The sequence below is a fragment of the Mercenaria mercenaria genome, chromosome 11 (genome assembly GCF_021730395.1).
Source record: "Mercenaria mercenaria strain notata chromosome 11, MADL_Memer_1, whole genome shotgun sequence".
NCBI classification, from domain to species: domain Eukaryota; kingdom Metazoa; phylum Mollusca; class Bivalvia; order Venerida; family Veneridae; genus Mercenaria; species Mercenaria mercenaria.
In genome coordinates this window covers 21165898-21191903 of record NC_069371.1, presented here as the reverse complement: position 1 = coordinate 21191903, position 26006 = coordinate 21165898, and the positions used below count along the sequence as shown (strand labels likewise).

Genomic DNA, 26006 nt, shown 5'->3' with positions numbered 1-26006 from the left:
TTTTTATAATGAACTACATAATTTTGTTTTTTCATTAAAGTTGGAACCAACTTCTTTACATTACTTTTTCCTATTTCAAATTCTGTTTTAATATTTTTACTATAATCAGAAAGCCATTGATCTGGTATTTTAATTTTTTCAGGAGCTAAAGGATAATCATTGTGGGTTTTATGTAATTTTTTTGGATATTCAAGATCACATTCAACTATAAAGTTAGTTTTTACCTTTTGCAATTAATTTCTTAAATTGTTTTTCGGATATAAATTTAAAGTTTCCAGAGGGTAAAGGTTGACACATAGCCAACCGTAAAGGTTATTGGCGTCGAGGTACATAATGTATTTGCTTTCTTCTTTTGAATTATAATCTTTCATATATTTATTGTTTGCTTTACTGTATCTGTTTGAAATATAACTTATTCCTCCTCTCAGTCCCTTTTCAATAAAAAGATACATATCAATATCAGTTATTAAATCTAACTTAATTCCAGTCATTTTTAACATTGCATCCCAAGCTAACCCAGGACTACTAAAATAATGACAAGGATCTAATTTGTAGTACTCTAAACATAGTTTTCTAAAATTTTCAAATACATCAGCTAAAAGTAATACGTCAGTTTTTAAATATAGATCATGATATTCTCCCATTGTTTTAATTTTAAATTTATTCCAGATATTTTTAGCATGTTCGTATTCATTATCAGAAATATTAGTTTCATTTAAATTGAATAAAATCTTCTTTAGAAGGTAATTCTGTTTCTTTGATATTTTTTAAATGAATCCATGTAATCATATGGATAAACACCTTTTGTCTTTAATAAATTAATGTTTTCACAATCAAATTCTTGAGATAAGTATTTAAATTCTGGAATATTTTTTACTAAGTTATCCAATGATTGAGACATAAATTGGAATGAATCAATAAAGACCAAGTCAGAAATCATAAATGCCATATATCTTTCCATATTGTTAGGAATAACATTAATTTCTTTTTTAAATTTTCCTATTTGTTGCATAATAAAATGACCGTCATAACCTCTTAAATTATGAAAAATAACAGGAATTTTATGTGTTAGTTTAAAATTAATATTACATTCTGAGTGAGCACTTCCTCTAAATTTTCCTGTTATATGACAATGGTCACGGACAGGATTTTCATTTTCCTTATATTCTTTTTCACAAATATGACAAAACTTTTGTTTTTTAAATTCGGTTGAATCATTTTTAGACATTCTTAGTTCTTTGTTAAAATGTTCTTTAAATATTTCTTTACAATATTCCTCTTCCTCAAGCATTTTTTCAATAAACTTATAAACTGCATTAGGACCTCTATAAATCTGGGTTGGTTTAGTATATTTATCGTCATAACAACAAACAACTTTATAGCCGTAACCACAATCTATATGATTTTGATATGGTTCAGTAAATGAAGATTCAGTTGATGGTAAAGCAGTTAAAACTTTTTTAGTTATTGATTCAAAATCAGCATAAATTACAAAAGGTACTGCTAAACCTTTATGATAATTTTTAAATTGTACTTTACTTCCCTCTTTTGGCATTTTTACGCCTTGAATACCATTAATAGCTAAACAATTTGGAATATGTTCATTTAATATTCTTTCTTGAGTAAAGTGTTGCAGACAAGATCTACAAAAATGTTTTCTATGTTGGTCTTTGGTTTTGTTAGTCATTAATCTATTAAAGTCTTTTATCCAAACATAATGTTGGACTACAGTTCTTGAGGGCTTACAGTCATCATCAGTTATTTTATCATTTATTTTATCATTTATTTTATCATTAGTAATTAGCAACATGTCACAGTGTTCTTCGTATTGATATTTTGATATGTACAATGGATAAATACTATTTTCTTCATATCCAAATATATTAAATGATATTTCATTTAAAACTTCTATTTTAGGTATTTGATTTAATGTAACAGGAAATTTAATTCCAGTATAATCAAGATGAATGTATTTTGAAACTCTTTCAGAATGTTTTGTTACAGGAAATTTGTAAGCTAAATGACACCATCTAAAACATTCATTATCATCATTCTTTATATTTATTAATCCTTTCATTGAATTTTGTAATGGTTTTGGTAATTCTAAATAACTTGAAGCAGCCAATGGACTATACTTATATCTATTTATATAATGAGCATCAACTGACTCTATTCTCCAGCCACTTCCTTCAGAAATCCAATTACCAATTCTATTTATTATTTCATCAAAAGCTTGATGTAAAGTTTTTTTTTATTTCGTTTGTGTTAATAATTTCTAAAGCCTTTGATTGAAAATAAGCTGATTTATATATTGTATCAGTTTTATCCATTTTTGCAAAAGTTATTTTTAAAACAACATTTATTTTTATACCTTTTAAAGTTTTAAGTTCAGATTTAAGTATTTCATAAGAGTCGTTTATAGTTAAATATAATTGATTCTTTGGATCTTGTCTATATGTAATTTTAATTTCAAATTTCTTATAATATTGTTTTGTAGATCTCTCGATTTCCATCTATATATTATATTTAGAAAAAAAAATCACTAAGGAAAAAAGGATTAAAAAAATAATTAAAAAAATAATTAAAAAAATAATAAAATAAATAAAGTTTTAAATTATCTTTAAGAAGAAATAAAATATTTAAATTTATATCTTTTTCCATTAACTTTTGATATTCCACTTTTAACTTGGTTTTTTCCTTTGCAGCACATTGTTATTAACCCTGAATTAATATTAAGGTCTTTGGATGCTGCATAAAAGCTTTTATATGTTTTTTCTTCATTAGTGTCACAATCGGTTGCAATAACTTTTTTAGGATTGTTTCGAATATTATTTGGCCTGGGACAATCACATAATCTTTCATCATTTTCTTCTTCAGTTAATAGACAACCACAGTCCCATTCAAATAAAGTTCTTTTACGAAGATAAGGATCTATAACATTTTGTAATTTATCAATAACGTGATTTTTATATTCATCGCTAACTATTTGATCAAGTTTTGATTTAATAACATTTCTTCTTTTAAGAACTTTCTTATATGAATTTTCATCTGGATTCATTATTTCTCCTAAAGTGCTAGATAATTTTGGTATAATCATTCTATCTACCTTTCTATTAACCATCTATATATAATATACTTATAGAAAAAAATCTTTAAAAACGCACCTAATGAATTATATTGATTTGAGAAATTTGTTTATATTATCTATATCTTTTGAATAGATTTTAAAGTCATTTTTTCTAAATTGGTTATCAACTGTTAAAATTTTAATACCTTCTTGAAACATTCTGTTTAACCATTCTTCGTGTAATTTGTGTAGTTTTTCTAAATAATCTAAAACCAACTTTGTTTTCTTCCGTTCTGTTTCTTTTTTGAAGTCTTTTAAAACATATTTCTGGTTCGGTTTTAACATAAACAAATCATCAATTGGATTTTTTCCGTATGGTTTTATAATATGATCAGTAAGAAAAGATTGTATACTGCCACTCGGGGTCATTTATAACACCATTGTCGTGATGTTGTTTTGTAAAAACGTTACTGTTAGTTAAATAACAACGTTCAAGTACAGAAACACCATCAAACTGTTTAGCAGAAGATAACATTTTTATATGACTGTTTAAAGTTGTTAGCTGAAAAGGAAATAAATATTTGGAAGGTTCTTGAGCAGCAAGTTCAAAAAGGTTATATGAATTATAACTTGGGTCCATAACATTTTGCCATTCGTGAATTGGTTCTGGAATTATATTAAAATTAGGATTATATTCTTTAATAATATCTAAAAACGTACTTTTTCCTGATGCAATATTACCTTCAACTGATATAATTTTTCTCATTTATATAAAATACTTATAGAAAAAATCTTTAATTAAAGTTAAAGTTAATACAGCTCTTCTTCTTTTTTACTTTTATATCCATTAAGTTTAAATTCCTTCATATGCATTTCAAGAGGTGTTGAATAATTTTTTTCTTTCTGCATTTCTAATAGTATTGTAAAAATATCCTGAATAACTTTATTTGGATCTTCTTTATTTACTTTTTCCGATCCGTGCTTTTGTTATTAAGTTGTTTTATTTTGTGATGATGTGATTTTAAAAAAAATTTCTTGTCGTCAAGTTTTAGTCTGTTAGTAAATATGGTAATTACTGATGGAACAGCACCAGCAACTGCTACAAATATAGGAATAGCTGGAACAAGTGCTAATGCAGCTGAACAACCAAAAACACCTGCTGTAATATATAACCCAGTACTTACTCTCCACAAAATTTATAACTTTTTCTGTAAGCAGCAGCTAGTTTAGTTAAGTGAATAATTAATTGATCTATTGTTTCTATTCCATTATTATTAGAAATTAGATTTTTATTGCTCATTTATATAATTAAACTTTTTATTTCTAAATTAAATTTGTTCAAGATCGCTAAACGGAACCCAACTATTAAATTTTTCATTGTAACCTTTCCATTTTACTAAAGCTTGCTTTTTCTTATAGTCTCGTCTAATAACTTTTTCTATTCTAAAAACTTCTTGTGTAGTAGGTAAAATGAACCTTGAACTATTTCACCATTTAAATCTTTAATAGTGTACGTTCTGGGATTTGTATTATTAATTTTATAAATTATAAATATTTCCTCTGTCCAGTTTGGTGTATATCCTTTTTCAAAATGTCTTTTAAGTTTGCTTAAGCGAACCCGATCACCAATTTTAAATTTTGCTTTGCTCTTTGGTATCTTTAAATCACCATATAAATTAAAGTAAACAGTACCTTTATTTAAGTTTTTACTAGCTTCGGTTGGTCTCATTTTTATACTAGAATGTTTTGTTTTGTTATATTTTATCAACCATATCCTGCAAATTATTTAAATAAGTATAAGTATTATTTGCTGTAAAATATTTCCACATTATTCTTTTTAAACTTCTATTAAATCTTTCTATTACTACAGCTTTGCCTTCATTAAATGTATGATACATATTAATCTTATTTTTATTCAAAAATGATTCAAACTTTTTATTATAAAATTCTTTTCCTTCATCTACCCATAAATTTACTGGTAATCGTCCTTCTAAAATTATTTTTTCAAATGCTTCAGTAACAGATTCTCCAGTTTTATTCTTTAATGGAATAACCCAAGCATATTTACTAAATATATCAATAACGGTTAACAAGTATTTTACTCCTTTATTATATTTTGAAAAAGCTTGCATGTCGACTAAATCAGCTGACCAAGTATCATCAATATCATTAACTATCACTCTTCGTTTCCTAAATTTCCTTTTAATTGGTTTGTGTAATTCTTCTGCTAATTCATCGCTCCAATTTATTTCGGGGGTATACTCTACCCCCTTTTCCCGTTTTTTGATTTTTGTTTTTGTCCGAGACCAAGTGTGTATTTCGTTTTAATTATAGGTTTCACAACTAAATGTTTTGCAATCTTTTCTCCAAATGTTTTTGATTTAGTTTTATTTAAATTGGAAAGCATTTGCTTATCACATGTACCCTTTTTTACATCACTGTCATAGCATAAATCATGGTCCATACATACTGCATCCAGTTCATTGACAGGGGGTCCATTATCTAGGGGATTTCCTGGCCCACAATAATTATATCCTGGAAGTGTTAAACCTTTCTTAGGTAATAAAGGTAACATTGCTTTGTGAATATCTAAATTACCCCCTGTACTTTTAACAAACTTTGATTTCATCTTTCCACAAGATGAACAGGTAGCTTTTATCATTTTTCTCCCATTTTTTGTTATAACATAATGGGGGTTTATATTATCAGTAAATCTTCTTTCTTTCAAACAATATATTTTATTTTGTAAACTCATCTATATCATATGTATTTAAATTTAACTTTAAAACTTTTTAGTTGGTTTTTAAATGGGTTTAAAACCTGTGGATTTTAAATTGTCCGGTATTGGTCAGTTCGGACCGAGGGTCAAAAGGTCAGGGGGGTCAGATTGACTTCGCTTCGGTAATTCTAATACTACTTATGGAATTGTATGGTGATACATTGGTTTCAACGTTAACAGCAGGTGAACTGGATTGTATATATGCCAATTTAACCCAGTCGCCGATAATGTGCGCGCACTAGTTTTGCATTGCCGGATAGCCAGTATTCGTCTTATATTCTATATAAAACTGACAATTTTCACGGGGCTGTCACACATAGCCAGACCCATTTCAGAGAACAAAAAGTTACCTCATTTTACAGAATGAAGAAAAAAGTAGGAGTCATCTGGTATCCCCATGCTAAAATTGATTTGATTTCACCAGATACAACCTTCTCACCCATTTTCTTCTACCAAAATGTCAAAGATACAGCTACAATGAAATTTAAACCAAACAAAACAGCTTTAATTTAGACCTCTTCGGCTATGCCAAATTAAAAATAAGTGTTCAGTAAACTGTCTGTCATTACGAGACTACCCAAGATGGCTCCTGCGTTGTTTTCTTTTGTATAGTCAGGCCTTGAAAGAACATAGCGCACTTTGGTGTACCGATCACAATGGTTTGGATAGCCGGCGCATACAATCATGTCCGCCTCTTGGGTTAGAAACAACTAACATTCAATCAAATGAACAGTTTTTAGCTCATCTGATTTTTTGAAGAAAAAAATGATAAGTTATGGTCATCACTTGATCGGCGTCGGCGTTGGCCTTGTCCGGTTAAGTTTTATGTTAAGGCCAGCTTTTCTCCTAAGCTATTGCTTTAAAACTTGCAACGCTTGTTCACCATCATTATCTGACTCTGTACAGCAAGAAACATAACTCCATCCTGCTTTTTCAAGAATTATGGCCCCTTTTGGAGATAGAAAAAATCAGTTTTCTCAGAAATTGGTTAAATTTTGTATTTAGGTCAACTTTTCTCCTAAACTATCAAAGCTATTGCTTTAAAACTTGCAACACATGTTCACCATCAAAAGCTGACTCTGTACAGCAAGAAACATAACTCCATCCTGCTTTTTGCAAGAATTATGGCCCATTCTGAACTTAGAAAATATGACAAAAACACACGGGTAGGACAATATTTCTATTATACTTTAGTACAGAGACAAAAAAATCCGATGAGCGTCTGAGAACTAATAATTAGTGTGAGACCGTTATTTTAACAGGAAGAAAAGGCAAATCGGAAAGTGACATGTATAAAAACGTATTTACAGTTGCCAAAATAATGTAAATGTGTATCACTTGGTAAGTTTATTGATCCGTATTTCAATGACTCAGAGGTGAAGAACGAATGACAGCGTACAGACGTACAGAATACAGTCTTCCATTAAGCAGAGAAAGCGGTCGAACATTGTGATCTCTGTCAATAAAATGGGAGAAACAGCCTCCAAAATGTTGTGCCAAGATTATTCGATTATAGTTTTTGTTAATTTTCAGAATGGCGGATGGACCCCGTATCATGGTAACAACTGGCCCCTGCGTGGTGGGAAGATTACGATATGGGAAGGGGGAACCAGAGTAGCTGGATTTGTTTCCGGTGCTCGAATTGAGAAAGCAGGATCTGTATTTGATGGGTACTTAATTACGATAAACTGTAACTATTTTTATCGTCTCAAGTGTGTTTACTGTATTGTTTCTATATGTTCAGTCTATGTCGTCGAACATGTACATGTTGCTGAATAGATTTCAGTATTCCCAGCAGTACGGTCTACTCGAGTATTCCGAATCAATCTAAAATGTGAGTCATTCTGATTTCGCTCTGTCATGTTCTTATGATGGTTTCAGATACTCTTTTTTTATTTTCTAGATGTCTGCTAAATGAAAATATTGTATTGTAAAATACATGTTCTCGATGGTCAAAATTTTCAGATAGAGCGTCCTTGTAAAGAAAATTATGCTTAATATGCTGAGCAATATTAAGATAACACATACATGACAACCACAGCCACTATTGTTGCATTTCAGATTAATGCATGCTGTGGACTGGCATCCTACCATTCTGTCCGCCGCTGGTTTGACACCAGGTCAAGTATATTCAAAATATATATAATTAATTTACACGCCATCTATTCGCTTATTATATGACGGAGCCTATATAACCCTAACTCGGTCAAATTAGAAAGGTTTATATTTTAGGTTTTTAAATGCATTGTATAGTCATCAGCATTTACACGTGGCTTTCTTTCATTCTCTATTCAGCTTTCGCTGTCATTGCATTCATATGATGTTTGGTTAATCAGATCTTGTACTGTAGACTAATTCTATTGAAAAGTCAAAATGTTCATTTTGTGTATGGTGTTGCAAAACAGGTCTGATTTTACTTTAAAACTTAACTAAGCTGAGTATAAATTATACAGTAGTATGGGACTTGAACATTTTTCAAATGAGCCGTGCCATGAGAATACCAACATAGTGGGTTTGCGACCAGCATGGATCCAGACCAACCTGCGCATCCGCGCAGTCTGGTCAGGATCCATACTGTTCGATTTCAAAGCCTATTGCAATTAGAGAAACCGTTAGCGAACAGCATGGATCTTGACCAGACTGTGCGGATACGCAGGCTGGTCTGGATCCATGCTGGTCGCAAACCCACTGTGTTGGTTTTCTCATGCACGGCTCAAATGGTCGCGGGAACTGGAAGTGTAAGTGTAAGCATGGTCATGTGAAAAAAGTTATACTGACAAACAAGTCTGAAGTTGTACAGTCTGTGCAAACATCTGGCTCCAAGGTTAATAGTCTCGGATTACCATTTGCAAAATTCAAGAATGAGATCGGAATCATTCAGTGAGATGCTGAAGTTTTAGATTGATCTCAAAATTCGGTCTTTTGATATTGCCTTATAGTATTGTTCTCTCTTGCAGAGCAAAGATTTTATTTATGAGATTGGTATTTCAGATCCAGACCTTGATGGAATATCTCAATGGGAAGCAATAAGTACCGGGACAGAGGGCAAACGGACGGAATTTATCTACAATTTAGATGACACGGTGCCTGCAACTCAAGGTCACGCTGGAATTAGGTATGTCATGTCCTATTCCGATTGTTTGATATTACTCGTATAATGTTAATAAACCCCTGCTTTGACAATTCATTTTTGGCTATGACTGTATTGTGATTGTCATGACATATAAACGTGTCGACAGAAAAAAAAATGTACGTACATTTAATTCATAAACCATTTCAAAATATACGGATAGTCTGGATGTTTCCTTTTCAAGCTGTACTTGTCCTACACATTCATTCTTATTTGTCCTGCTTTGAAACATTGTAGGAAGTTCCGAACTCCTAGATCAGATAATATAAATTTATGTTTAGACAAGAATGTCTATAGATCTAGATCATTTTTCGTATGTATAAAGTATAAACAAATGGTTTGCACTTGCAGAATGGGCGATTATAAACTATTGGCGGGAAACACTGGTCTGTACAATGGCTGGTACCCACCTGATAAAGTGTACACAGAGGAAGCGCTGGAAGAGAAGTTTAGCTTTGAGGAAAGGTTGAAAGCCGGGAACGAATCCTACTATAAATTATTCAATTTAAAAGGTTGGACTTTGATACATTTTGTGAAGTTATTTTAATTATATTTAGATGAATAAAGAGTTGCGTGATAATAGAAAGTGTAGTGATAGACACAGTATAAAATAAACATTGCACATAATAACGTGCATTGGTCGATGTTCATGTTGGTAAAGGGTCAGTATAAAGGATTTAGTGTTTTGCCATGATATTAGACATACTCATTCTTTGAATTTGATATTTACGTGCAGAACAATATGTTGGACATTATAATAGGCATGACCATTGTTCATGTTGGAAAAAGGTCAGTATATCGGTAATCGAGGGCTTAGAGCGATACTGGTCTATCTGCTTCTGCTTCTATTTCTATATACAGATCGCTCTAAGCCCTCGTAATATGTCAGGAATTTAGTGGGGGTGTTTTAACCATAATAATAGACTGAATCAATCTAAAACTAGATAATTGTAAGTGATCATACGTGCGTTATTGGTCTTTCATTTCTTAATCAGGCTTGGAATAGATCTAACTCGCTTTCAATTACTAAAAGCGGCATTACGCGGCACCAGCAACTTTATACCCATCATTTTAGTTTTCTTGAAGTATTGCTGTTATCAGCAACGAGTAAATGTATACTCTGTAAATAATATGACAGTGAAGGGAAAGCTATAGCATCAATATGATTATATTATCAAGGTTATGTAAAGAAACGTACCAATTGGAAAAAATTGATAAAGTAGTGTAATGTACAGTTCATAAATCCATTCAATGTTATGAAATGTATTTGTACCCAGCGAACTTATTTTCAAGTGATGCCTGTCTTTTTTTCACGTGACCTGTGCACGAAATGCTCATGTAGTGTTTACAGGATGGGCGAATATCCTTTAAGAACATCTCCTGCTAAATAAGCAAGCCAGTTGTTGAAAGTGCATAGAACTGTTCTTTGGGTGGTCCCCTTTCAGATTCCTTCAAATCAAACCATGCAGAATTCTGTGGCAACAGAAAAGGAAAAACCTAAAGAAATACCTCATCAGAAACCGCTGACCTGATTTCAAAATATTTTCACTGAAATGTCCCTTGATGACCTACTAATTTCAACCAATTTATGTAGATTTGTTCAAAACAATGCCTCCACGGACGGGGCTATTTTTCTTTGTGTGGCTATGTGGAAAGAATTAAGTATCTTTTCCTGTGAAACTACTGGCCGGACTTAAAAAAAATAATTTTACACAAATGTTCTTTTGTCGTCCTTATAGCAAACGTTGTGATCATATTGCTACTTAACAATGACTGAGATATTTTATCTTTTGTTGCAGACGACCCTAACGAGTACAAAAATCTTGCAGACGTCAAGCCGGAAATGGTTAACAAGCTTCTGACACGTATGAATGAGTACAAGGAACAAATGATACCCGCTAAAATTCCTAAAGCAGACCCGGCCTCAAATCCTAAATACTTCGGCAATGTGTGGACACCCGGCTGGTGTAAGAAACCGATTGCATGAGAATTTCATGTGAAATGAGGCATTATCATATAATTTTGCGAGAAGGACACGGAAGTGACTTTGCTCTGTGATATATCTGAGGATTTATTTTAATGAACAGCTTCAAACGTTCAAGTACCTCGAAATGTATTTAAAGTATATCAAAAAGATAGGTTGCTTAAACTTGTTGCTTTTTTGAGGTTTGAAACTGTATGTCCTTATTGTCCTTTAGAAAGAGGACGTAAAACTTTAACTGAACTGTGACACTCAGAGAAGCAGTTCGCATTTACATATTTCCTTTATAAACCTTTCATTTTCTTTCTGTCCAGATCACTGTTAACTGAAAGGTGTCTTCGATTCTTCCTTGCTCGTTATTTTCCTGTGATATATTGTATGTGAAAGATCTAATAGGAAACCATCCTGATTCAAATTAATATTTATTATTTTGAAAGAAAATTAAGGTATTAGGCCCATAATAGAGTACCTTCTTTTTGAAGAGTATTCAATTCTTACCAAAAACCTACATTGACTGCAATTTTCAGGGGGGCGTAGGTTCAAACCCCACTGAGACCAAATTTTTTTTTCCTTATTTTCCATTTTTTTTCTAGTAAGTATTCACTTCTTTCAAGACTTGGTATTGATTTATTGCATAAAAATGGGAAAAAATCATTTGATAAGCGATTTCTTGCTGTTAAAAGTGAATTTACCACTGCAACAGAAGGGGTAGAGTTAGACTGAGTTACATACCGTAAAAGTTCTTTATTTTGCCTTCAGCCTTAGATTACATATTGTGGAAGAAATGTAGGTAGGTTTTACTTCTGCCCCAAGGTTATTTTTGAATGAAGCGAGCAAAATTCAAAACAGACTCACAGCATTCTACCTTAATTTTTTAATGTTGGAGTTAGAGTTCTGTCACATTAAACCCGTTTACTTGAGGCACCCTAAAAAAAGATGATATTGACAGTTTTATTTTAAGTTTTATATATGTTTACCAATAGTTTGATGTTTCTTTCATAAAAATAATGTTAAAATGAATTCTCTGTAAACGTTTTAGATAAAGGCCGTCACTTTGAAATTTGTCCCCACTTGAGCTTGAGGAAATACCATTAATTATACAAAACTTATAAAAAACGGCACGGTAAAAGTTTTTAAAAAATTGCAACACAATGTAAAGCACGGTCAACTGTAAGAATATACCAAGCAAATGCCATTTCTTAAACATTACTATTAGGGGCCTAATACCTTAAGAATAGTATTACATATATACTATGTTTAGTTTTAATAGAAATAAACGCAGCAATTAAATGGTATTAATTAAACTCTTTTCAGGAATGAAAATGTTACGTGCCATTGTGGTTAAAAATTAAAAACAAATAGCTATTGAATTTGAAACATAATTATTATTGATTTGGTTTTCCAAGAAAATTACTTTTTAAAACGAAATATCAGACTACCTTTTTTTTTGGCAACAAATATGTGACAGCGAAATCTTATCCATGTGTATGTTTTTAAACTTATTTCAGGTGGCCATTTTGAAAATGGCAGTATCTTTAGTAGATGTATCCCAATAACCAAGTTCTTTTAACTTATCTTTTACGACAATAGATATTTGAACAGTTGTAGCTAATCAAATTTTGTATACCTAACCTATTTCAGGTAGCCACTTTGATAACAATGAAAATGTAAAATCAATATTTGGTTATTTCTGTTGTAGCTACGACCATTTGAAGATATATTCCTTTTCCATATGTACATGTTTGGTCGAATCTATGGAAGTCATTTTAGAAATAGTGGCCATGTCAGTTTGAAATAATTATGTCTGTGAAATCTGATAACATATTCTAACACAATATTTCTTTTTTTAGGTAAAGGTAAGCTTTATTTAAAATCGCATATGATCAACAGTCAACATGAGCTACAAAGCTTTAGCGCGACCAACAAACTTGATACTTGCAAACCCTTATTTTACCTCCAGGTAAAAATCTTGAAATATTGAGTGTCAAGCAATGGAGCTACCCGGGCCACCTCACGTCTTTGGTATGGCGCGGCTGGAAATCGAACGCCAATGTGAATCAAGGTAGATGTGATTCTAGCCCCGCTCATCCATCTAGAAATAACTAATGATTACTAATATTTCTTAAATTAGGTGATTTAGTTACTTAGTACAATTAGCTTAAACTATCCTACAAATAAGTTAATCCTTACCCTGCTAAATTTCTATAATGAACTTGTCCATTTATCAATTTTGACAGTACCATTAACTGTTAAAAGGGATGCTGAACAAAAAGAGACTGGAATGAATGGCGAACAGTGCAGTCTGATCATGATGTACACCGGTCATTCGTGTTCAGCGTGATAAGGGTTAAAACCACAGAAATATGAGTAATTTGATGACTTATTCGTACGATAATTTTGGATTATTTTCAGTTAGCCAATTTGAAATAACTGCCATCTTGAATAAAGACCTTAATTTCGGATATGTTTCCTTTTTGATTTACCCATGCATGTCATGGGCCGGTGATGATTTCTCGAAGCTTTAGCAATACTTTCATAATTTCTAAATAAAGAATAGGTCTCAGTATGCAAATTACTCAGAAATGAAACGAGAAATTTTACGAAAATGTCCACGTAGTAATATGTACAGTAGGTTGGGATTACGTCGGTTACGTCGACTTTTATCCGCTATGTAATAAATAAAACAGATTCTTATATACCTTACTATAAATAGTAACAAAAAAGCCGTTAAAAACGGTCATTACGGCCTCTGTTGACGAATCCATAATGGCACAGTGCGCCTCACGCGCCATAATCATAATGGCCCCGGGTAACCGGAACGTCTGTGCGTTCTGGCGTCGACGTCATTCAGCAACGCCAAAATGGCCGGCGAGCGAGTCGGATCGATTATTGAATTTAGATGGACTTATACAGGATATAAATAATGAATTGGACACATATCAGTTTGTTAAAAGCATGAAAAATGATAATACAAAATCGAAAACAAAATCGGACCTTAAAAAGGTGGAGGAATTTATAAGAAGAGTCGGAGAGGAGCGGCAGATTCAAATAACTTACACCACCCGTGAATTGTGAGTAATTGAGAATTTAATATACAACTGGACTGCATTATCGAATCACTTTTAGAGAACTGCTAATTTATTTAGTAACACCTTGTCACGTTTCAGGAATTATGAATGTATATGTTTTTATAGCAATTTTCAAAATAAACAATTTTGGAAAAAAGTATATGACATGTTATGATGGAAATAAAGCGTGGTATATCATCCTTAGACATCCTGGGAATATAAAGGATTTGGAAGTCTCTGGTATATAATAAAAAGGTCTCGGGCCATTATGACACTATGTGTGCCATTATGGCCAGAAGACACACCGGAGTCGTATGTTAACTTCTTATTTCTGACATTTTTCAGATTTTTTTTAACTTTAAGACGTTACGTTTTTTTCATTCATCATAGTCATACACGGTGTCATAACGTCTTGGTCGGCCTGGACAACAACGTCATAAGACAATACAGAAATAAAATGGTCGACACGAAACATTTATCAGATATGATTAAGTAAGTTATTATCGTTTATATGTCGTAGGACTACATTGAAATATTTGAGAATATTTTTCCTGCAATGACATGTACAGAACAAGTCACTAGATGAGAATTTATTTCATGATGAAATTTCGTTTGCCTACAGATTTTAAACGCAATTGTAGAAGAGTCAAGAAAATGATATCTAAACAGGATTTGTTGTTAAATGCCATGTTAAATTGTGAGTATATCTCTTAAAAATACCTGAAATATTTCTTAGATTATAGACAAACATCAAAGAAAAGAAAGCATACATGTAAACGTGAAGCTTTAGTTGTCATGCTCTTTGTTCCAGGTATAATCCTCTACTGGGAAGCTCATGTGAGCGATGTCCACAGACAAGCACGTAAGAGAGCAAGTGGTGAAAAGTACACCGATTATGTAGGTTTTGTGAGATCTAAATATGCAAAGTTGCTTCAAGAAACAATTACACCAACAACCATATCCTCCTCATCACCATCATTGTCATCATCTATAGTAGCAGTAAAGGAAGCAGAAGATGAAGCAAAAAGAATGAAAGAAGCCGCCTTAAAAGACGTTCCATGAAAGTTTGATAAAAAGGTTGCCAGACAATGTTGATGCGAAGGAAGATCATGAGGTCAAGGTCACTCCAGCTTCACGCAGAACAGGTTGGCGAAGAAAGGGCGAGAAGAGGTGCTGAAGACTTTAATAAAGTTTTTATACTATTATTTTGATGTTTCCGAATAACCATATAAATTACGGTACATGTTTGTTTGTATTTCATTTTCCCTAATCCATGTAATAGTTTGTTTAAATAGACCGATCGTTGTTGTTTCCTGCAAGACGTACTTTCTACATATTACGGTAAACAGTTATTTCATGAGTATACTTGAAACAGCAAAAAAAATTGCCCGATGTAGCATGGAACAAACAGACAGATAATAAGTAAGAAACTGTTCTTCAGAAACCAACTTTCTGTAATTAAAGTTCATTTTGTTTCTTTATGATAATAAATTACGAAATTGATAATGGACGCAAGTGAATTTGTTTGTTTCGTAATGTTGTCCTTTTACAGCAGTACAACTCAACTTCTGGCATAGCTGGCCGTTTATTAAACGAAAATCCACCCCCCCCCCACCACCCACCCACCAAATGAATAAGAGAAATACTACACTGATCACTTCGACACGGATAATATATATATTTTTTGTACCAAAAAGCATAAACTAATTTATCGGGATGTGATGCCTTGTTTTTAATTCTTGAAGAAATATATTGTGACAGTACCATTATCTCAACATGTCACAATCAATATTTAATACTGATACAATAACTGTCTGATTCTTGGTTGTCACCATGACATGCGTGTTAAAATTTACATACAGAAGCCTAAATGTGTTCGTTCACCTGTTCCTGAAACACTTGTATTATACAATTGTCAAAAAATCCAGTATGTGTTTAGGCTGTGAAATTGTAAATGTGCTTATTCATTTTGAAATGTGCCTTATTGCCTGAAAGTACTTTGTTTATTTCATTTAAAGAACCACCAGAAAACAGTTTACTAAGACTTTTTAATACCCTGGGCACGACATGTTTATACCTGAAACATGACAAACTAGACACCGTGCATTTGCAGTGAAGTATCGAACACACATTGTGTTCCAGAGGGCAAGTAGTGTCCAACTACGTCCGCTCTAACTACTGGCAAGTCAATAGGAGCTTGCGTTTGATCCATTATTATTATTATACGAACTCAAAATTCGTTGTCTGGTAAGCTGTTCTGAACACAATCTTAAGAATGACTGATAGCGCATCTCGCATCTATGTAGTGACCAAAGAAATTCCAGTTTGATACATTTGATATATTAAACCTCTTCACCGACACAAAGCAATATCACGAACTTAGATTATTTCCTTCAAACAGTATTGCTATCCATGCTAGTTATATGTTCTATGACGTAATAGCAACGATCTTCAATACGTTTTCTGTAAACAGACGACAGTTCTGAGCGCCAGTTTTCTGTAATGTTATAAATCTGATTCTTATACAGATAGCTTATTATATTTCTTTCCTCAGTTACAGTAACAGTCTTGTTCATAAATTTGAATATTTCTAACATAGCATTTATTCGAGAAGCTATCTTGGTCAAAGTTGTGTGTAAGATTCTATCACCATAAATGTCCCTCGTATGCTTCCAATCCTGAATGTCTGTTTCCATTTTGAGACATAACCCCAAGATATTAGTAAAAACTGTTCGTGGTTTTTCGTTAAATACAGGGAACCATACAGTTTTTATACGAGAGTTAATTATTGCACGTGGGTCTCGAGCTAAATACAGAACTTTCAAACTCGGAATTCTCTTGAGTAATGTTTCTATTGTTGCGAAGCCAAGACGTAAAACTTTTGCAACTCTGAAGTCTGCCGATCTGCAGGCTTGTTCAAAGCGATCGAAACAACCCATTCTCGTGATCTCTTCACCATCATTATACTTGCTATGTGTCTTCGTTCCATTAAGACATTCTCCAAATTCTTGCCAAGCTTCCCCAGATTTGTTTTCCGCCACCATTTTGTCAATGAGAGATATTGGAACAGCCTTCATATTACAGGAATACAGGTTAACCATTGCTGTCAAAGCCACCTCTATCCGATCGTGTACGTTTTCCGATCTGAAATACAGCACACACGTATAATCAATAAGCAGGTGTATTTGATATATGTAAAACACACATTTCTTCCTTCAAATTATTTGATTAATATTTAAACATAAAACTATGAAACAGCTAAACAAACTTTAAATGTTAATTTATTCGCATGGTGGTCGAAGACAACCACTTCAAAAAAGGACAGGGAACTTACTGGGAACAAGAGCTGTATCCCCCGCCCATGTTACGGATAGTGAAAAGGTTAGTGGTATTGGGTGGAAGCATTAAACAATTGGGTTGTGACCTTGACCTTAAGCCGACATGGCTGACGTGTAAGTTTTGCAAATTGTCTTCTTGAGGTGATCATTTGATCCAGGTTTCATGAAAATCCTTTGAGGGGTTTATGAGATACAGAGGGGACACAAAATGGAAGAATCAAACACTTGACCTTGAGTTGTGACCTTGATCTTGAGACAACATGGCTGACTTGTAAGTTCTGCACATTGTCTTGATGAGGTGATCATTTGTCACAAGGGGCTTAGGAGATACAGAGCGGACACAACTGGAAGGCTCAAATCATTGACCTTGAGTTGTGACCTTGATTTTCAGATGACATGACTGACACATTAATTTTGCACATCGTCTTGATGAGGTGATCATTTGACCCAAGTTTCACGTAAATCCTTCAAGGGGTTTAGGAGATACAGAGCGGACAAAAATGTTACAAACGGATGGAAGAGACTGTTCCTTTAACCCCCACCACTCGCTGCGTGGGGATTAATAAGATAAATGGGAATAAGGTAGTGTTTGACCGTTCTGATTGGTCAGTCACGTGAACAAACCCAATAGGTGTTTTTTTTTTCAAATTAATTTTTTACTGCCTTTATAGTGTTTTATTTCATGTTTTGACAAAATTTGCTACATTTTATGTGAATTGAAAAATAATTTTATCAAACGAATATCTTCAGCCATGCCAACGATGTAAATAGGGGTTTAAACTCATTCACACGAGAATTACTTAAATGAAGCATCACTATTCATATATATTTTGGTCTGGTATTTTTTGGTGGAAGTGGAATAGCTTTTGGAATGAAAATGTGATAAATTATACATGTTTCGATTTATGGAAGGCCGAACACGCCATAACGTTATAATGGAAGTCTATGAGAAAACAATTGGTGGTCTTTAACCTAGTGCGTTTATTTCTCCGTGAATTATTTATTAAAAAATCGGTACCTTCTTCCTAGCGGAATTACTAGTAATAAAGAAGAAACACTATAAAACAGCGATCGTTATATATGACACATTTGGAATGAAAAGGGGCATCGTGCGATCGAATATAAACTTACCTGCAAGTGCTATTTCTCATTTCACAAATAGACCTGTCTGTAAAATAACTGTAAGGTGCCAGAGGACTGAGGGGTTCGAACATGAAAAACACTCCAGGAGAGTCCCGCAGTAAGTTTCCTGTTACGGTGGAACCGCTCCTCATGTAGGAAAACAACAGAATATCCTTGCCCGAGGACTGTGAGACTGACACTGGAGACTTTCCCAAGGATTGTGAGACTGACAATGGAGACTTGTCCAAGGATTGTGAGACTGACAATGGAGATTTGCCCGAGAACTTTGAGCCTGAAACTGGAGACTTTCTTGTAGAATTGGTTGTAGTAAGGATTGATTTAGTAGAAATCCTTGTGAAAACTGCAAACGTAATTATACATTGTTAGCAGAGACATTCGTAAGGTCTAAAGAAGATTGTTTGTTTCTGGTTACATGCGTAAAATTCATGTTAGGTAGGTTTTCTTTTCCCTGTTTTGGAGGGGTGGGGGGTATAAAGTGGAACTTTTCGGAAAATAATTTTTGTGTCAAAAATGAATACATGTTTATGCCTTTAGAGCATAGTATTTAAGTTGTATTACAACTGATTTCTAACATCACTGGTCATGTTTAAAGCATAAAAATTGCAGATTTACAACTTTTTGATGATAAAAAAACAACAACAAAAAAACAGACATCAAAGCCATTATTAAAATATTTTGGGCCGGTCCAAATATTTATGTAAGGTCGGGATACCGGGAAAAAAAGCAATTTGTTTAGGCCTAAGACACCTTTAGTGTGTTTTGTCTTTTTATCTAGAAAAAATAATCAATACCGAGTTTAGATGAAATAATTTGAGCCGCGCCATGAGAAAACCAACATAGTGGGTTTGCGACCCGCATGGATCCAGACCAGCCTGCGCATCCGCGCAGTCTGTCAAGATTCATGCTGTCCGCTTTCAAAGCATATTGGAATTTGAGAAACTGTTAGCGAACAGCATGGATCCTGACCGGACTGTGCCGATGCGCAAGCTGGTCTCGATCCATGCTGGTCGCAATTCCACCATACTGATTTTCTCATGGCGCGGCTCTTTAACAAAAGTCAATCTTAAGTTTTTAATCAACTGTTTCCGCAGGCCTGTTACCATGGCAGCCATGATTCCTTATCAAGAGAATAGGAAAATAAAATTACGGTACATTTGACATTATAGAACGTCCAAATTTTAATAATAAAGTACGACCTTCTGACTAGAAACATAGAAAATGCATTTGTCAAAATTTATAATGAACGACGACATTTCTGGATACTGAAAATCAAAAGAATTTTCGTGTTGAGGATACGACTATTTTTAAATATGTAAACATATGCTTAACAACCTTATATTGCATTTGTAAAATTCCTGGAAAGTAGAATGTTATGGAACGTATACCTCTAGAAAGGATTTTAATTATATCGCCGAAACGTATTTTGTAGATACAGTAAGGCATTCAAATTCGTCGAATGCGTAGAAATTTGGACGAATTTGTCGCTATTTTTTCCGAACGTTCAGAAATATATATATGAAAGAACAAGATGTTTTGGAGGCATTTTCCGTCAGGCTTTACCTTAAACTGGGATATACTGATACGAAGATCAGCCGCGAAGTACAACATTTTTAAATACAGTGTAAATTTAAAACATTTGAAAACGCACTCACCAGTCTGCACGAATGTTCCTTGAGGAACTGTATTTCCAGATAACTGCTCGTTTCTGTTGGAAGTTACAACGAATATTAGCATTAAAAGCAAACACGTAACACACAAAGTTTTCGCAATCCTCGGAAAATTTCGCATTCTTTCAAATTTTCCGTTTTCCTTAAACATGTAGTCCAATTTTTATTAAACTATTTCAGTTTAATTCTGACATGTATTGGTCAAGTGTCCATACATTTAGTGTATAATGGAAGCAAGCGTGTACAATATAAAATCCGTATATTGATATAATCTCTTTTTATAATAGTATTTGTTATTTGCCAAATACAAATACTTTCAGACCCTCGGGTCACGGACAAGTCTGGACAGATTCGAATAGGACTTTTATTCTTTAATGTACTGGCTTAGGTTAAGCCGAATTTTACGCTTTTTAAAACAATCTTGATAAATCAACACTACTTAATGTTTTAAGGTAAGTTTAAGTTATGGTGCTATAAATAATGAAAATATAAGCTTTCATTTAACGGTAGATAATGTATAAGAAACTATAAATGTAACATTAGTTCGTCAAAGTTTGTTGATCTATTAAATATTATATAAAAATACAGCTTTCAAGGGCGTAGGAGCTGGGGCGGCAGGGGCGGCGCCCGCCGCCCCAATATTTCGAGGAGCGGCGAAATGCCGAACTCGTAAATTTTTGAAAAGGCTAGAAAATATAATTGAAAATAAATACAGCGGTCTTCCATTTATCATGAAGTGCATCGGCGACTGATATGTACACAGAATCTTGTCATATCACCGACACCTTGCTAGATCACCTTGGTGACAGGGTATTGTACAAAATCGATAATCCGCAACGACCAAGGTCGCCGTATTTTCACGCCCCGCAGACTCGGATTATAGGCAATACATTAATTTAATTAATGAAAGTTAATCGTTTTTAATTGTTTTCTGCCAAAATTGCAATTAATTGGAATTAATGTTGTGTCTCAAATTCTCCCGACAAAGGAAAGTATCTTGAGTAAAACACAAACGCAGATCGGGATCTTTAGATGTCTTTACATAAAATATATTAAATTAAATATTTTTGACACTTAAACATGTTGTTTGAAAATCAAAGACACCAATCATAATGATTAAATTCAACGCATACAATGTAGAAAAATCCTCGTAGATTTTACAGATCTAGTAAAATTAACAAGTATTACAGCTTCTACATAAAAATATAAAAGGCCAATCAGCTTCGCAATTTTGCATTTCCAAATCGATCATTTGGTAAAAAGAACCCTCAATGGTTCAAAGAAAACAGTGATTTGCGTTTTACCTTTATAATGCCATTCAATGACTAAACTGCTATAAGGATTGGATTACCCCTTTAAGTCAGGGTCTTGTGCTCGATCCCCTACTTAGTCATTACTGGTTTTACCCTGGCAAGACATTGTCCGTATCTAACATCGTACGTACCGCCATTACAGTGTTTAAACATAGTTAACTGTAAATAGGGTTGAAAACTCGAAAAAAACCGAGTATGTTCAACAGATACTGAGCAGTCCAAGAATTCGCCAGATTGCACCATTAACTCTAGCTATATGCAAAATTTTCCCGGGCCCACCCCGGACCCCGTTCATAGGAGGGGGACACCCCCTCCCAAACCCACCCCCTCCGCCGCCCCAATGCTCAAAATGTCCCTACGCCCCTGGCTTTACTTCTGTCTGATTCGCCGATTCTATACTTTTCATTCAGGTTATTTTATTGACACCAAATTAGGAAGTAATATAGGTCTCCATGTGATGATAGGTTTAGTAGGTACTCTTAATTTCACGACCAAAAAGAACATTTTTCATAGGAAAATCCATCTGTGAAAATTTCGAAAAATTAGTTTTTAACTTTTTATTCATTTACTTTTACATGATTCCGTGATATTTCTTTTTTTCATTAAGTTATATTATCGGAATCCAACAACAGGATGTCAAAAAGTATATGGTTTTCAGAATATCTTAAATTTACAATAGAAAACACAAACTGTCTGTTATTCAATTTACACGTTCATGTATGAAATGATCTCGATATTTCGTTTTCGTTTTTAATCCGATATATATATATTACAATCTAGTATAGATACAATCCGTGGAAAACTTTAAATCATATTACAGCTGCATTGCTGAATCTCGTTGATATGTCAGATTAAAAAAATAGATATACGTGAATTGTTGGAGATGTTGGAATTGTTATATCCATGCTGGTCGCAATCGCACTGTGTTGGTTTTCTCATGGCGCGGCTCAAATACTGTTTTAGATCGATTTATCTTATTAATATTTTCATCTATTTTATAAATACAAAATAATACAAAAAGAACAATTCAATTTTACTTCATATTATTTAGGCGTAAGATCATAATTTAATTAAGGTCACTGACTTCAAATCACATGTTACAACTACTCAGATGGTTATTAGTTCCTTATAATAATGCAAAGGAACCAAGTATGATCTCGTGACTTGGGATAATCCATTAACCGTTAGCCTGCTAAATTTCTAAAATGGACCGGTCCATCATTCAAATTGGCCAATACCATTTACCATTCAAAAGGGTGTTCACCAAAATTTACTGACTGAATAGCAAACAGTGCAGACCAACAACAGACTGCACTGGTCGCAAAGGCAAAATCACTTAATTGCCTCTAAAGCAAAATTAATGGAATCGCTAACCTAAATCATATATTAATATTGAAACGGAAATTTTAGGTTCGTAAAAAATGTGAATAAATATCATTTATAAATTTTATAAAAATATGGAGTATGTGAATCAAATAGTAAATGTTTTATGAAATTTAACTTGTAATAAGTAAAACAATGTATGCGCTCATAATTTCGAGAAGCCAATGGAGTGTGTATGCAAAATATATGTACATTGTATATTGCTGATTTTTTTCCCGTTTGACCTAATTATATTTCATATTACCAATGTCCAGCTTTTAATGGTGGAGGAAGATCTATGGTGCCCCTCCTAGCAGACCGAAAACGAAATCAGGACAAACGGACGGACAGATGCTGCAATTACTGTATGCCGCCCCAAATGGTAGATGTGGTTCAATTAAAATATTTTGACCGAGTTTCATGGAGTGAGGCAAACATCCAAACGAGTGTTAAATAGACTTAGATTTGACCCAGTGGTAGTTTTAAACTTGACACGGATTGTTTTGAGACACGTTTTGGCCAGGTTTCACTCAAAGGAGTGAAAAATCTGCAAACTTTGGGTTCATTTAGCTCATAGGAGAAGAAAGCATCTGCAAACTGTTGAGTTCATTTAGCTTGAAAACTTTGAAACGAGACTGAAACTAGAAGATGTTTTGGTAGAAAAGCGTATGTCTCCTCTAGGGCATAGTAATAGGCAAAATGTCAATAGGGGATAAAGGCGAAAGTCAAAGAGACATTGATGGTTCGCTGCAATAGGGATCATCTACTAGGCATGTCCAATCATCCAACTCAGTTTAAACATTCTGGGCCTAGTTGTTCTTAATTTATGGATTGGAAACGGTTTTCCATGTTCTGACCTTGACCTTTGATTGAGTAATCCCAAATTCAATAGGGGTCATCTACTCAGCATGTCAAAGCATCCTATGAAATTTCAACAATCTGGATCAAGCGGTGCTCAAGTTACTTATCGGAAAGCGTTTTCAATGTTCAGGCCCGTGACCTTGACCTTCACACAAGTGACCCACAAAACGATAAGGGTCATCTACCCTGTAAGTTCTATCATCCTATGAATTTTGAAGATTATGGGTCTAGTGCTTCTCTGGTTACTGACTGGAAACCTTATTTATTTATTTGGGTTTTACGGCGCACCAAGGGTATAGGTTATATGGCGCCAAACAGGACTACAAATTTTGGTTTCACATCTCATTTACATCTAAATTAAAACATGAGGTATGGAATCAAAATTTGCATACCTGCTGGAATCACAGAGTTACAGCAAAACCAAGTGTTACGATCCTATTAGTCGCCTCTTATGATCATGCAAGGGTACCGTTTTCAATGTTCAGGTCCCTGTGACCTTTGATCAAGTGACCCAAAAGTCAACAGGGGTCATCTTCTCTACATGTCTAATTATCCTATGAAGTTTCAACATTCTGGGCCAAATGATTCTAAAGTTATTGATCAGAAACGGTTTTCCATGTCCAGGCCCCTGTGACCTTGACCTTTGATCTAGTGGATCAAAAAATTGTAGGGCCCGTCTACTCTGTAAGCCCTACCATCCTATTAAGGTTGAAGGTTCTAGGTCAAATGGTTTTCAAGTTATTGATCGAAAATGAAGTGTGTCAGACGGATGGCCTCTGTGACCTTCACATTTGATCAAGTGACCCAAAAAATGAAAGAGGTCGTCTACTCCATAAGTCCTAGCATCCTGTGAAGTTTGAAGGTTCTAGGTCAAATGCTTCTCAAATTACTGATGGGAAATAGATTTCCATGTTCTGGCCCATGTGACCTTGACCTTTAATAGAGCGACCCCAAAATCAATAGGGGTCAACTACTCAGCATGTCCAATCATCCTATGAAATTTCAACATTCTGGGTAAAGTGGTTCTCAAGATATTGATTGGAAATGGTTTTCCATGTTCCTGCCCCTGTGACCTTGACCTTTAATAGAGTGGCCCCAAAATCAAGAGGGGTCATCTACTCTGCATGTCCAATCACCCTATGAAGTTTCAACATTCTGGGCCAAATGGTTCTAAAGTTATTGATCAGAAACGGCTTTCCATGTTCAGGCCCCTGTGACCTTGACCTTTGATCTAAAAATTATAGGGGTCATCTACTCTATAGGCCCTACCATCCTATTAAGGTTGAAGGTTCTAGGTCAAATGGTTCTCAAGTTATAGATAAAAAATGAAGTGTGACAGATGGATGGCCCCTGTGACCTTTACCTTTGATCAAGTGACCCCAAAAACAATAGGGGTCGTCCTAGCTTACTGTGAAGTTTGAAGGTTCTAGCTCAAATGCTTCTCAAGTTACTGATGGGAAATGGATTTCTATGTTCTGCCCCTGTGACCTTGACCTTTAATACAGTTGATCCCAAAGTCAATAGGGGTCAACTACTCAGCATGTCCAATCATCCTATGAAGTTTCAACATTCTGGGTAAAGTGGTTCTCAAGTTATTGATCGGAAATGGTTTTCAATGTTCTTGCCCCTGTGACCTTGACCTTTAACAGAGTGGCCCCAAAATCAAGAGGGGTCATCTACTCTGCATTTCCAATCATCCTATGAAGTTTCAACATTCTGAGTCAAGTAGTTCTTAAGTTACAGATCGGAATTTGTTTTCCATGTTCAGGCCCCTGTGACCTTGACCTTTGATGGAGTGACCCGAAAAACGATAGGGGTCGTCTACCCTATAAGCCCTGCCATCCTTGAAGCTTGAAGGTTCTAGGTCAAATCGTTCTCTATTGATCAGAAATGAAGTGTGATGTACGAACAGACAGGGAGGGGGAGACATAAGTCTGTCACTTAAGAAAAGGAAAGAACGAACTATGAAAGATATTAAGTTTGAACATTTTATTACAAAAAATATATATTAACCAATCAGAAAAAAAACAACATTTTAATAACCTTATATAATATCAAAGTTCAATTGCATTACAAATTACATAGAACTCAAATATCACTTTTTACAGTAAAATTCAAGGAATCCACACCTATAGAAAAGGTTTTTAATAATTGAGCCGCGCCATGGGAAAACCAACATAGTGGGTATGCGACCAGCATGGATCCAGACCAGCCTGCGCATCCGCGCAGTCTGGTCAGGATCCATGCTGTTCGCTAACAGTTTCTCCAATTCCAATAGGCTTTAAAAGCGAACAGCA

At 34.0% G+C, this 26006-nt stretch overlaps 2 protein-coding genes across 4 annotated transcripts in view; one reads left to right on the top strand and one right to left on the bottom strand.

Annotated features, from left to right (window-relative positions):
• The window catches only part of LOC123532251 (arylsulfatase J-like), a 35905-nt gene extending 22486 nt beyond the window's left edge, over window positions 1-13419 (top strand). For 2 of the 3 annotated variants that reach the window (XM_045313646.2, XM_053518703.1), the window contains 5 exons: window positions 7380-7516; window positions 7908-7966; window positions 8838-8961; window positions 9328-9488; window positions 10776-13419. In XM_045313646.2, the coding sequence (XP_045169581.2) occupies window positions 7380-7516; window positions 7908-7966; window positions 8838-8961; window positions 9328-9488; window positions 10776-10963 (669 nt within the window). In that variant the 3' untranslated portion in view covers window positions 10964-13419. The remainder of the gene's footprint in view (window positions 1-7379; window positions 7517-7907; window positions 7967-8837; window positions 8962-9327; window positions 9489-10775) is intronic. The other variant, XR_008366296.1, reaches the window with a different exon arrangement.
• Window positions 13420-16418: 2999 nt separating this feature from the next.
• On the bottom strand, window positions 16419-19618 carry LOC123530801 (uncharacterized). The gene is made up of 3 exons (XM_053517982.1): window positions 19531-19618; window positions 18495-18846; window positions 16419-17169 (listed from the first exon to the last, which is right to left on the bottom strand). The coding sequence occupies exons 1-3, from the start codon at window positions 19616-19618 to the stop codon at window positions 16419-16421; spliced, it is 1191 nt and encodes a 396-aa protein (XP_053373957.1).
• Between the last annotated feature and the right edge of the window lie 6388 nt (window positions 19619-26006).